This window comes from Dendropsophus ebraccatus, chromosome 12 (assembly GCF_027789765.1).
Source record: "Dendropsophus ebraccatus isolate aDenEbr1 chromosome 12, aDenEbr1.pat, whole genome shotgun sequence".
Taxonomy (NCBI): Eukaryota; Metazoa; Chordata; class Amphibia; order Anura; family Hylidae; genus Dendropsophus; species Dendropsophus ebraccatus.
In genome coordinates, this window is record NC_091465.1 from 69,769,994 (window position 1) to 69,783,345 (window position 13,352).

General features: G+C 43.4%; 1 protein-coding gene across 1 annotated transcript in view; it reads left to right on the top strand.

The window, feature by feature from the left end:
- The window catches only part of GYS1 (glycogen synthase 1), a 34,997-nt gene extending 21,736 nt beyond the window's left edge, over nt 1-13,261 (top strand). Inside the window, exons 6-16 of the mRNA XM_069948785.1 lie at nt 2,856-2,973; nt 4,383-4,503; nt 4,584-4,690; nt 5,430-5,489; nt 5,591-5,669; nt 6,481-6,594; nt 8,268-8,394; nt 10,025-10,120; nt 10,212-10,375; nt 11,431-11,511; nt 11,674-13,261. Of these exons, the coding sequence (XP_069804886.1) occupies nt 2,856-2,973; nt 4,383-4,503; nt 4,584-4,690; nt 5,430-5,489; nt 5,591-5,669; nt 6,481-6,594; nt 8,268-8,394; nt 10,025-10,120; nt 10,212-10,375; nt 11,431-11,511; nt 11,674-11,994 (1,388 nt within the window). The 3' untranslated portion in view covers nt 11,995-13,261. The remainder of the gene's footprint in view (nt 1-2,855; nt 2,974-4,382; nt 4,504-4,583; nt 4,691-5,429; nt 5,490-5,590; nt 5,670-6,480; nt 6,595-8,267; nt 8,395-10,024; nt 10,121-10,211; nt 10,376-11,430; nt 11,512-11,673) is intronic.
- Nucleotides 13,262-13,352: the final 91 nt, after the last annotated feature.

A 13,352-nucleotide genomic window follows, 5' to 3' on the forward strand; every position in this document is an offset into this window, starting at 1 on the left:
CCTGTACATATACTCGTGTATGTATATATCTATCCAAACGCTGCTTTTAGAGCAGAGTGGTGGTCAGTAACCTAGACAGTGAGCTTTCAACAATAGTAAGGGAAGGAGGCAATTTTGCTATATGAATGTATTTGAAAAAGTGTTTAGTTTGAGTCCTTCAAGTATAACTATATTAGTTGAGATGGGAATACCCCTTTAAAGTATATTTTAAACAAGGCAACAGCTGAGGTCAGGGGGTTCAGACCCCCACTGATCATTAGACAAAGCCGGGAGAAGCACTCGATTAAGTGTTTCCATCTCCAGCTTCCGGCCTTTACTGTCTCACTAAAAGAGTCTCCAATGTAGGTCTATGAAGCCCTCCTGAAGCCAGACTAATACACAGTGCAGTGTGCAGCTAAGGGCTTCTCACAATTCTATCTAAAGATTATTGAGGGTCTAAATACCCACACCTGACCAATTTTTTAAAGCGACTCTGTACCCACAATCTGAACCCCCCCCCCCCCCCAAACCGCTTGTACCTTTGGATAGCTGCTTTTAATCCATGATCTGTCCTGGGGTCCGTACGGCAGGTGATGCAGTTATTGTCCTAAAAAACAACTTTTAAACTTGCAGCCCCGTGCCCTACGGTAATGGCCTAGATTGGGTATGCATTAGGCTGGCACTACCCCTTCGTCCCTCCTCCCCACCCTCCTCATCATTAGGAATGCTCCAGGCAGATTGCCTCCTAATCCCCACCTGTGTCAGCCTGGCACATGGGCTGGATCGTTAAGACACCTGTGCAAATGTTCAGCATGGAGAAAATGTTCCAGTGGCATTCCTAATGATGAGGAGGGTGGGGAGGAGGGACAGAGGGGTGGTGCAAAGTTAGGGCACAGATACTCTAAGCCACGCCCGTAAGGCATGGGGCTGTAAGTTTAAAAGTTGTTTTTTAGGACAATAACTGCATCACCTGCCAAACGGACCCCAGGATAGATCTTGGAGTAAAAGCAGCTATCCAAAGGTACAAGTGGTTTGGGGGGGTCAGATTGTGGGTACAGAGTACAGCTTTAGGCTGAGTTCACACACAGTACATTTCAGGCAGTATTTGGTCCTCATGTCAGGTCCTCATTGCAACCAAAACCAGGAGTGGATGGAAAACACAGAAAGGCTCTGTCCACATAATGTTGAAATTGAGTGGATGGCCGCCATATAACGGTAAATAACTGCCATTATTTCAATATAACAGTCGTTGTTTTAAAATAACAGCAAATATTTGCCATTAACTCAATTTCAACATTGTGTGAACAGAGCCTTTCTGTGTTTTCAATCCACTCCTGGTTTTGGTTGCAATGAGGACCTGACATGAGGACCAAATACTGCCTGAAATATACTGTGTGTGAACCCAGCCTAAAGGTAACAGGAACCCTCTAAAGGGAAACACAGTTTAAAGGGTATTTTACTGTACAAGGGTGATGCTAAGTGATGTTTGGAGTGCAGCATTGACTTTGCTGGATTCTTTGAGTAGGGTGGTAGTCACCCCCTAGATTTCTGTTATCCATTGGCTGTTAAAGGGCCTCTCCACTTTGGATAATCCTTGCTTATTATAGGAATCTCTTGGCAATAGGCTGGTCACAAAGTGTTCTCCTTTAACCCCCAGCAAGCACACTGTAGAAATTTCAAATTCCCTGCAACGCCACTGCAGGGGGAATGATGTTTTACATTGTGCCCATACAATTGAATGGGGTTGCCTATATATTGCAGATCATCCAGAGTTGTTGGCTTATATTAAATCAGAATTCCCTTTTAGGGTATGTAAAATGTCTTTTTTTAGCTAGACCTATAGTAAATCTTTGCACACAGAGTTGACAACACGCGACCTTTTTACTACTTTTTTCAAGAAAAAGGGAGCCTGATTTATTGTGACACCACACTCTATTAAAAAAAAAAAAAAAAAAAAAAAAAAAAAAAAAAAAAAAGCCTGTCTACAACATCCCAACCCAGGCCAACATCTTACTTGGGAATCTGCCATGTGGCTCACTGTAGACAATCCTACAATTCAGTTATATATAATGATACAGTCATTACCATTACCATTGCTCTTAACCTGGCATACATCTGTTGTGACTGAGGAGTTGTAGAGAAGAGCTTTATTGCTGAATTCAATGGTTGTAGAATCTAGGGAAACAGAAGTAGTTACAGCCCTGGCGATGCTCAGGAACTCCCTATCTGATTATGCCAGTGCCATTAACCCCTTCATGACCCAGTACGTCTTTTGTCGGCAGGGCAAAAGTAGCCTGGTACCGGGCCCCTGCTGTAACTATCAGGAGCAGAGAAACCTTCGATCCTTGTAGTGTACTAAATTGTGATTGTGGTATTTAAGTTGTTTCTGGACTTTTCTCACCTCATCAGCACCCGGGTGACGCAGTTGCTGGGATGCAGATAATTTTTTTTATAGCAGCAGGGGGTCTGTCTCCAGCAAGGCTGGTTAGGTAAGTTGTCAATGTTATGTTGACAGGATAATACATCTATAATATTCTCTCATTATTTATCCCACAAGGTAAACGCTATAAAAATGAAAAATCGACACCAGACTTTCTGTATCTTGTTCATTTCCCTGAGAAAAAAGTAACAGAAAACAAGTAAAAAATTATAAGTACCTAAAAATGGGGCCAATAAAAGTACAACTTGTCGACTAAAAAAATGAAAAGGTTATGGCACTTTCAAGGCGAAAGTGAAAAACCTAAGAGAATTGCTTGGTCATGAAGGGGTTAAAATGGGCCTTATGAAACCTTTATCCACAGATGACTTTACAGCTAGAATGGGTACATTTGTATTGGGGGATGACTGTAACCCTGCAATATGTTCCACTTTCGCAGATGTCGTGACCCCAAACGGTTTAAACGTAAAGAAGTTCTCCGCCATGCACGAGTTTCAGAACCTCCACGCTCAGAGTAAGAACCGCATCCAGGAGTTTATCCGGGGACATTTCTATGGGTAAGATCTTCTCAGTGAAAACCAATGTACCTAGTTAAACAGAACTGTAAGTTTTGTTTTGTTTTTTCATGAAAAGTTTGCCGTACTTTCTTTTTCAGTTCAAGACGTCTGCTTAGTGCCAGTAAAAGGAAACCTGCCTCAGAGCCCTATTACACCAAGGGATTATTGGCCCTTTCGGACGGTAATCGTTTGGTGTAATAGGTCATGTTAAAAGGCAATGATCAGCCAGCATGTACAATGTTGGCCGATCGTTGTCTTTCAAGATATTGAATCAGAACAATTACAACATTGACGGTCTGCTGCCCATCACTCCATGTTATACAATTGCTGCTATCTTCAATGGGCCACCTGGATGGTCTAAAGGCCCTATTCCACCAACAGATCTGACGACAGCCTATCTGCCAAAGATTTTAAGCCAAACCCAGGAGTGGATTTGAAAAGAGGAGAAATCCAGTCTTTCCTTTATGACCTGATCTCTGTTTATAGTCTGTTCCTGGGTTTGGCTTCAAATCTTTGGCAGATAATCTGTCATCAGATCTGTTGGTTGAATAGAGCCGTAATCTGGGCAGCCACTCAGGGGAAGAGCAGCCATCACACAGCTGATGACTGGCCACAGCACTGCCCCGTCTCAGTCAGTGATAAAAGTGGCAGCTGCAGCATTTGTTTGGGGCCACAGGAGATGCCGCAGAAGGATTTTGGGGAAGGAAGAGGTGTTTATTATGTTTTATATAAGGGTAGCACAATATGAAAAGTTTTTTAAGTGCTGGTGTACCCCTTTAAATATGTTTTACATTAACCAGACACCAAGCGGGCCTCTGTGACCCTCAATGCCAAGGATGAATTTTTTAGTCTCAGCCCAGCCCTGCTGGGTGCGCTTACAGAACAATACCATAGACTGCAGTATATATGATGATAATAGGACAGATCAATGTGGGAGCAGCAGTCGCTGTAGGTCATCATCTTTACGGTCATGCCTCTTTTTACACCTTCTGTCACTTGTCAGCCTCCATTTTAGCTGTGTTATGTCATCTCACGGTTGGCCTGTGGTTCTTTCCTAATACTAGATACTGGGAATTGGTAAAAATGCAAGGAAAACTTGCTTCATTGTGTACTGTTTCCTGTGCATATACAATCTGCCTTCTATGAAATTGCTTATAAATAAGCAGAAATGGGCAGAATTTGTAAATGTAATCTTTGACCATTATAAGAAATAAGGAAATGTGTGAAATGAGGAAATGAGTGAGAGTTTTCATCAGTTACATTTGGTGAATGAGTTTTCTTATGCAGCTGCAGTCATCAGGCCATAATGCCGATGTATAGGCCTATTGCCTCCAAAAATCCATTTAGGAGAATTTTCAATGATTTCCTCCATAAGACGTCTTTCTTTACTATCCTTTTTCATCCCTTAGACACCTGGACTTCAATTTAGACAAGACCCTCTTCTTCTTCATCGCTGGGCGCTATGAATTTTCTAACAAAGGAGCTGACGTTTTTCTGGAGGCCTTGGCCAGACTGAACTATCTTCTTAGGGTGAGAGAAAAGAAAGGCTGTCATCTGCATCATGTATACTTATCACTGCACACGACTTAAAGGGATTCTTCTTCCACCAGGTGAATCAAAGTGACATCACCATTGTAGCGTTCTTCATTATGCCTGCACGGACCAATAATTTTAATGTGGAAACACTAAAGGGTCAAGCTGTTCGGAAACAACTGTGGTAGGTGGCTCAATGCTTTTTTTCTTATTTGTATAGTGCCAGCTCAGGAGTGGTAAAACTGGAATGTAAGGATAAAAGGAAAAGGAGGAAAAATTTATCTCAGTCTGCAGGATAACAGCTATATGAGACACTGCTGTAGGGGAGGGAATCTGCTGCTTCAATTGATATTACATCCAGTGTCCGGTCTGATCTGGGGTTGGTGAGAAGGGAATAAATGGCTGATTTTCTGGGATACTTATACAGGAATTCTTTATACAGTTTTAAAGCCAAATAAAGGCTGGTTTAAAAGGGGTTGTCTGGCCAGGACCCCTTTCTTATAGAAGGAGTTGGTAAAAAAAAATTACACGCATACTTACCTCCCTGGTTCCGGCGCTGCCACCCCTATTCAGCTGCTCCTGTTCCTGGTGTGCGTCCACTTCCAATGTTTGAGACGTGACGTGGCAGGGACTAAACAAATCTACAGCCAATGAATGGGTGAGAAGGCTGAGTGGGCCTGCTATGTCAAGTCTTAAACCCCACATGGCCCTGTGTAAATGGGGGATGTGCAGCCTATGACGATGAAATTCAATGGCCGATAATCCAGAGAAGTTACATGGCCGTTGATAATGCACGGAGATGCGGTTTATGATGCGTTCACCAGGCCAAATGTTTTCCTAGATGTATTTGTCCTTGTGATAGACACATGAAGAACTGGATATGAGTGACGTAACATATTATTTTCTATATTGTGTATCTACAGGGATACAGCAAATGCAGTGAAAGAGAAGTTTGGGAAGAAACTATACGAGTCATTACTAGTGTAAGTGATATCAGTATTATTCTGTAATGTCATATAATATAGTTGTTGTGGTGACAGGTGAAGCAAATGGGTAATCGTCATCTGACTTGTTTCCATTGCAGAGGGAATCTGCCTGACATGAATAAGATGCTCGATAAAGAAGATTTTACTATGATGAAGAGAGCTATATTTGCCACACAGGTATGGCGGCTTAACCTTCGTATTGAAAATAGGGGGAAATTTATCATACATGTGCAAAGAGCAGATACGGCACAATATGGACGTTATACAGGATGGAGTGGCAAGGAGCACCTTGCTCCCTCTGTAGTCAGTGCCACTCTCAGACTATGGTTCTCAGTATTACATAAAGAATATTATTGTCCAAGTACATAGATACATGTCAAACTTGAAGATTTATTTCTTCACTTTAAAATCATGGACTTACAAAATGGCATAAAAACCACACAAACTAAGCCTACATGTTTTGAATCAGAAGGCGCTTAATCATGCTCTGAATAACAATAGCCTTATGACTTGAAACATGTAGGCGTTTTATGTGTGTGTTAGTTATCATCCATGTGCGGGAACATGAATTTTTTTTTCAATGTTGAGAAGCAGGTTTGCAGCCTGATACCATGCATCGGAGGACTCTTTCCAGCTCTGTATGCAGGTCCTTCTTAAGCTGGACAGCAGAGCGATCATCTGATCACTGGCCCAGCCTTAGGGTCCTACTACATGAACCACTACGGCCTGATCATTTTAATAAACGAGCACCGATCTGCTAAATTGGCCCTATTAGATGGCCCGATAATCGAGCAGTAAGGGCTGCATGGACATCGTTAGCAATGTCCATGCAGCCCTTGCCCGATTCGGCCGATTATTGCTCAGTGTAATAGGGCTCTTAGTTAGAGAAGGGATTTTCCTTTAAATGAGCATTGATTTTCATGAATACGACATACTTGCACTGCCATATGAATAACCATGACTTACAATGAACGCACTTTCCCTACAGAGACAGTCATTCCCTCCAGTCTGCACCCATAACATGCTGGATGACTCCACAGATGCCATCTTGAATACTATCAGGAGGATTGGGCTCTTCAACAGTAGTGCTGACCGTGTGAAGGTGAGGAAGACTCTGGAGGGAATCATTAAATAAGTGTGTGATTCTCAGCTTAGACGACACATTCTACAAATCCACCAGATTTTTAAAAGGAGCACAGGCTGTTTTATAAATCTGCGGTCTCTTTAGACTGTCTGATTTTAATTTTCACCATCTTTAAAGGGGTGGCTTACCCAAAAAAAAAATCTTCACAATCAACTGGTGCCAGAGATTTGTAAAATCTCAAGTCTTCCAGTACTTATCAGCTGCTGTATGTCCTGCAGGAAGTGGTTTATTCTTTCCATTCTGGCGAGCAGGAGAGGTTTTCTATGGCGATTTGCTACTGCTCTGGGCAGTTCCTGTCACGGACAGAGGAGGCAGCAGAGAGTACGGTGTCAAAATTTAAAGAATACACCACTTCCTGCAGGACATACAGCAGCAAATCTTTGGCACTTTCTGGCGTCAGTTAATTAGAAAGAAAAGAAGAAACGTTTTGGTCAACTACCCCTTTAATATGGCTTAGATTTTGGTACATTTCTGTCAGGCAGTGCAAAACTCTATGCTGCTTTCTCTTTGTTCACAAAGCACCATAGACTATGCACTCTTTCCCTTTTCCCCCTACTTGAAAAAACTGTCTATGTTCACACACTGTTGAAATTGAGTGGATGGACGCCAATTAATGGAAAATAGCAGCAATTATTTACTATTATATGGCAGCCATCCACTCAATTTCAGTGTGTGAACATAGCCTTTCTGTGTTTTCAATCCATTGGTTGCAAAATACTGACCAAAATACTGTGTGGGAACATAGCCTTAGGCTGTATTCATATAAGATACTCACAAGTTACAGTCAGTTTTCTAATGGCATGCAGTAGGATGGCCTATCCACCTATCAAGATTGCAGCTCAGCTCTTTGCATAGAACACAGTCTGAGCTGCGGCACCAGGCACAGCTACAGTCATATACCTTGCTGTTCTGCAGTGCAAAGGGATCAGACCCCCGCTGTTCTGCTGGGAATAACTCTTGATGATGAGAATATCCTTCTAAATGCTGTCCGTGTTGTAAGATGGGTATACCTCTATTACTTTCCCACTCTGGACAGACTGCTGTACCTAGTTTCTGGTTTGTCTTTTTATTTTATCTTTTATTTGTGCCAAGGGTTAAAATTTTTGTCTAGTGAAGTCTGGACTATACATTAAAGGGTTAACCTTGACATGTCAACGTAACATGTAAGAAGCTCGGATTGGTGGAGTCAGGGGTAGTCTTATATGAACAAGTTATGCCCTGTCCACAGCATCCGCAAAATAGGGCATAACTAAGAAGTTGTGAGAGGTCCGGCCGCTGGGGCCCAGAGTTCCGTTCATTTCCTATGGAACTGTGATTAATCTCCCCCTAAATCCTGTTGGAAACTTTGTACTATGGGAAAATAACAATTTTATGTTATCTTTATAATCTTTATGTAGTTTGCTTGTTCTGCAGGTAGGTGGCGCTATTGCAGCAGTCATTCTGCCATAGTGTACTACTGTAACTGTGCTCTAGGTGAAAGGCCATGTACCAGGGTTGCAGCAGTGTTACTGTCACTCATTTCATTCTGATTATTAACACATTTCCTTCTATGTTTCTTTGTTTCCTGCTAATTCTCTCATTTATCTCTGTTCTTCTGTTTCTCTCCATTTCCCCCTCTCTCTCCCTCACAGATCATTTTCCATCCCGAGTTTCTGTCCTCTACAAGCCCACTATTACCAGTGGATTATGAGGAGTTTGTACGGGGATGCCACTTGGGAGTCTTCCCGTCTTACTATGAGCCTTGGGGATACACACCCGGTAAGCTATGACGGTCCAGTTCCGTAGCTTTTTGTAGATATGTCGGCCTTTAAATGAACTTATTGCTGCTTTTCTGTATTCATTTTACGATCTAAATTGTGCTTTATGCATATTTGGGTAGCTTCCCTGTATAAACCAGCCCAGTACACTGATTTCTGTACTTGTATATTACCCTTGCAGGGTAGCTGTCTGAATGGGCATCCTTGTATGTGAATGTTTCATGTTAATAGCATTCCCAAAGATCAGCTTATACAGACAGAGCTTTCAACACTATATTTATCAGATACCGCATATGAAGTATTGCTAGACTGCGCTTTTGTGTTCCAGCCAGTGGCATAGCTACCATGGAGGCACACCACGTGACTGCTACGAGGCCCATGCGGCAGGGGGCCCTGGAGAAAGGTGGCCTGACTCCATGGTGGCTACGGCTCACAGCACCCACTGGCAGAGGGCAGGTCTCTCTTGTGGCCGGAGTTCCCCCTCCCACATACTCGCATGACATGGCGGCCAGCACAGTCCCTCATCTTCCCATTCTTCCAGCTCACCGGCATGGCAGTGATGTCACTTCTGCGCCAGGGGGTCTGTGAAAATGGGACGCCATGGAACTGCACTGGCCACAGAGTCATGTGAGTATGTGTATGTAGAAGCCTTAAAGGGTTTATCTGGTGTTAGGACATTTGTTATATAATGCTGCCCTGGGGGAGGAGTTAATAAACGTGGTGTGCTTAGCTCTCCCCGGTCCCCCAGTGTCTTGTCCGGTGTTCCCCGCTGACTGCAGCCGCCATTACTTACAAACTTGTCTCGGGAGTGACAGCCCACTCAGCCAATCAGTGACAGCGCCACAGGACAGGACAGCGCCACAGTCAGTGATTGGCTGAGTGGGCTGTCATTTCCGAGACAAGTCAGCGGGGGACACCGGAGAGGTCATGGGCATGGTAAGCATAACATGTCTGTTATGTTCTCCACATGGTCAGTATTATATATAAAAATGTCCTAATGCCTGATAACCCCTTTAAATGGGCACTGTCATTTAAACCTCACAGGGACATAAGGGTCAAAATGAGACATCTGCCGCTCACTCTCCTGGTCAGTGGGACGTCACAGTGCCCCCCCTTTCCCCCATTATGTCATAGGATCCACTCCTGAAGAGAGTGAATGTAGGGAGTAACATACACAACCTGTATACACAGTGCAAAGCAAACTTTGGAACTTTGTTCCTGCGCTGGAAGTCACGCTATGATCCTAGTGACATTATAACACAATACCCAGCCTAGTCTTCATGCAGTGTCAAACATATTGTGTCACCACCAGCTTAGTGATTACCGAGTGTTGGTGCACTGTAAGGCCATGTTCATGTGATGTGGATCAGGTGCAAAAAAATCTGCAATGTTTGTGCCCTAAAGCGCAAAAAAAAAGTAAAAAAATCTATATATTTGATATTAGAATTGGTTGCAGAAGATTTGCATCATGTGAACGTACCCTTAGGCTGGAAATGACACAAATGGGGCTCTAAGGACAAGTATCTGAAGAAGAGGGACATCTGCGTGCTCTGACACTATAGACCCCATTCTCTATTAAGCCCACCTAAGAAGCCATCAGCATTCACCTATTCTGTTAATCTTGTTTTCAGCTGAATGTACGGTTATGGGGATCCCCAGCATTTCCACCAACTTGTCCGGATTTGGATGTTTCATGGAGGAGCATATTGCTGACCCCTCTGCCTATGGTAAGGAGCTGTACATTATAATGTAGCCTTATGTGACGGGCATTTATCATCATGTGCTGCTGCTATATTATAAAGCCTTGTGCCCCTGCAGGTATCTACATCCTAGATCGCCGCTTCCGCTCGGTGGACGAATCGTGCACTCAGCTCACCTCCTTCCTGTACAGCTTCTGTCAGCAGACCCGCCGCCAGCGTATCATTCAGAGGAACCGCACAGAGCGTCTCTCTGACCTGCTGGACTGGAAATATCTGGCCAGGGTAAGCGCATAGTAACACTTAGGAGTGAGACCGTCCTATCTACACCTATCTGAGCAAAAACATTTAGCTGTTAAAGGGAATGTGCCATAAAAAAGACTTATTGTTTAAAAACATTTTTATGTCAAATTTATTTTTGGGGACTTTTTTTCATTTTCAATTTTTCTATTAATAATTTAAACTAGTCCTGAGATCTTGCAGTTTTCATTCTCACCACTGGGGCTAAAAGTAAGTTAGTCTCGCAGGGGCGTAGCTAGGATGCACAGGGCCCAACAGCAAAAAATTGTAAGGCCCCGTCCAGCTCCTACGCACAACACATATATATGTTCTGTGATGTGGCCAAAAAAATAAAATCTCTTGTGGCCAGAGGCAGAATCCACAGAGCCACAAAAGTGACTGGTAGAGCAGAGAGCCAATTACCTTCTATGGGGCCCCTTCCTGCACAGGCCCCATAGCAGCTGCCTACCCTGCCTCTATGGTAGCTACGCCACTGGTCTTGCAGCGATTGGTGACACCAATAAATACATAGCATCTCCCTGTGGAATGACCTTTTCAAAGGTCACAGAGCATGCACCATGATGTTTCACATCCATCTCAAGGGGACATAGTTGGTCTATTGTCATCTATGTCCGTGAGTCTTGCTGTAAAGAAAGTCTCTAAATGTATCAGAAAATGGTATCTGACAGTAAAAGAAAATTTAGGTGACACGTTCCTTTTAAGTGCATTGAGCATCAGGGGTGCTCGATACTCGGATAATCGGCCAACTTTCTCAAGCCTTGGCTTGAGTAAGGTGGCTGCTATGCCACTGAAACGCGTCACCTGCATTAAAGTACCCCACTGGACGTAGTGGTCGTTGTGGTTTGGCTTTCTTGGAGGGGGAAAAGATACTAGTGATCTATCCCCCATTGTGGAGTAAGTACTAGCTGAACTGGTTTCCTTGTATCTTTTCACTTGAGCGCTTTTTTTTTTTTTTCATTTTGCCCATCTTTATTTTGTTTCACCTTTGAGTGCTATATTGCCAATGTCCACTTGCATTCAGGTATTTCTTTGTTTTACAGTATTACATGTATGCTCGGCACATGGCCCTGGCAAAGGCCTTCCCAGACAACTTTACATATGAGCCACATGAACCAACAGCAGTAAGTACAATCTATGCACTGAAGTATATAGATGTTATATAGGCCAACAAATGTTTTTTGCATACAATTTGCTCTGTTTTTTTTCTGTTTAACATGAGGTTGGGTTTGCAGAGCAATGACATCTGATGCACTAGATACATAACTATACATGTTTGTTCTTAGGCTTCAGGTTTCCGCTATCCACGTCCAGCTTCTGTGCCTCCTTCTCCTTCCCTGTCCCGTCACTCCAGCCCACACCACAGTGAAACAGAAGACGATGAGAGATACGACGAGGAAGAAGAAGCGGAGAAAGATCGGCAGAACATCAAGCAGCCTAACGCGTCAAACATGACCCAGGTTCCCGAGTGGCGCAGACGCTCGAAGAAAAGCTCAGTTGACGCTGGCAACTCCAGTAATGCCAGCAATGCCAGCACCCCCACCAACCCAAGTAGCCCGAGTGATCTAAGCAGCCCCACCAGCTCGCTCATTGAGGAGAGGAACTAAACGTTTCTCTTAGAAGACATAAGATATTGGTCATTTCCTAGATGAGAACAGAAGCATTACAAGAGGAACATCTCCATCTTCCTAGATCTGTAGACTTGTCTAAGCTCCACCAGGTCAATTTAACGTCCGCTGTTCCCAGGTCATTTGCTGCTAGGTGCAGTTGCAACACTTTCTGATACTAACATGCAAAGGGCTTCATGTGCAAAGGGATTCATTGGGTTCTAAGCATCTGTTCCTGTTCTAAAGGTTAGGTCACCTCTGTCACGTCGCAGCAGTAGCCACCATCTCTTGGTTTGGCTGACTCCACCAAAGTACTCGTTGATCTCCTTTTTTTTTTTTTGCCTACTCCCTCCGCTTCCAGAAATAACATGGAAGGCATCTGAGCCTATATCTCTATATTACTTGATCCACATATTTTCCAGTCAAGGACTACACCATCCAGTTATCGATAGTTGCCTTTCCCTCCTTCGTTTCTAAAGTACCACCTGTCCATGATTCACAATATTGGGCAGTATAGTGTTGGCGATGCCCAATGTTTGTGCCATGTACCAAATCGTTGTGTTCCCGCAGAATGTCTTCCAGAAACATATACCATAAAGCTGCTAGTGTTGGAAATGGTCTCAGGGTATCGGTTATGTGTCTTCAGTGGTAGAATGTGAATGTATTGTGTAACGTGTGTGCTATGTGCGGATGTGCCGTAACAATGGCCAGATTATAGCTGTCACTGTTTCGGGTTGGAAAATGAAGGATAATCGGTTAGTGTAGGTTATTGCACATCTGTGCACATTGCACCATATAAACGACTAAGCCAGGTGTGTATCTGTATGCTGAAAACATATTTGTAGTAGGCCATTGTGTCATGTCCAGATGCTGGGGGCCCTTATCTCTATAATATAGGACATGCTGTGGATCTCTCAGGTAGGCAGGAAGGTTATATCGAAGCCTTCACTGGCCCATGTGCATGACTGCCCCGGTCCGGAGGAAGTGGTCATGGCCGCCTTCAGCACACACTGTGTTCCTCTTCTCACAATCCCAATCCATGTGAATGTTTGACATTCAGAGGAGGTTTTTGGAGTTTCCGGTTGTATTTTTTTTTTTACACTCTGCTGTCTCTGCCGTCTCTGGGCGCAGCCTTTCGTGATCATACAGATAGTGCTCTGACTCATCTTTTATATCTGTGACTGATCATCATGTGGTGGGGCTGTGGAGAGTCAAATCTCTCATACAAGTATGTAGTATTTAAAATAAAATTTTAAATCTGAGGAAACTTTGCTGTTTGCTGTTATTTTCTTGTTTTACTTGTTTTATGCTTTATAGTGAGATTTAGGCTCCCACAAAGTTTTTTTTTTTTTTTGTGA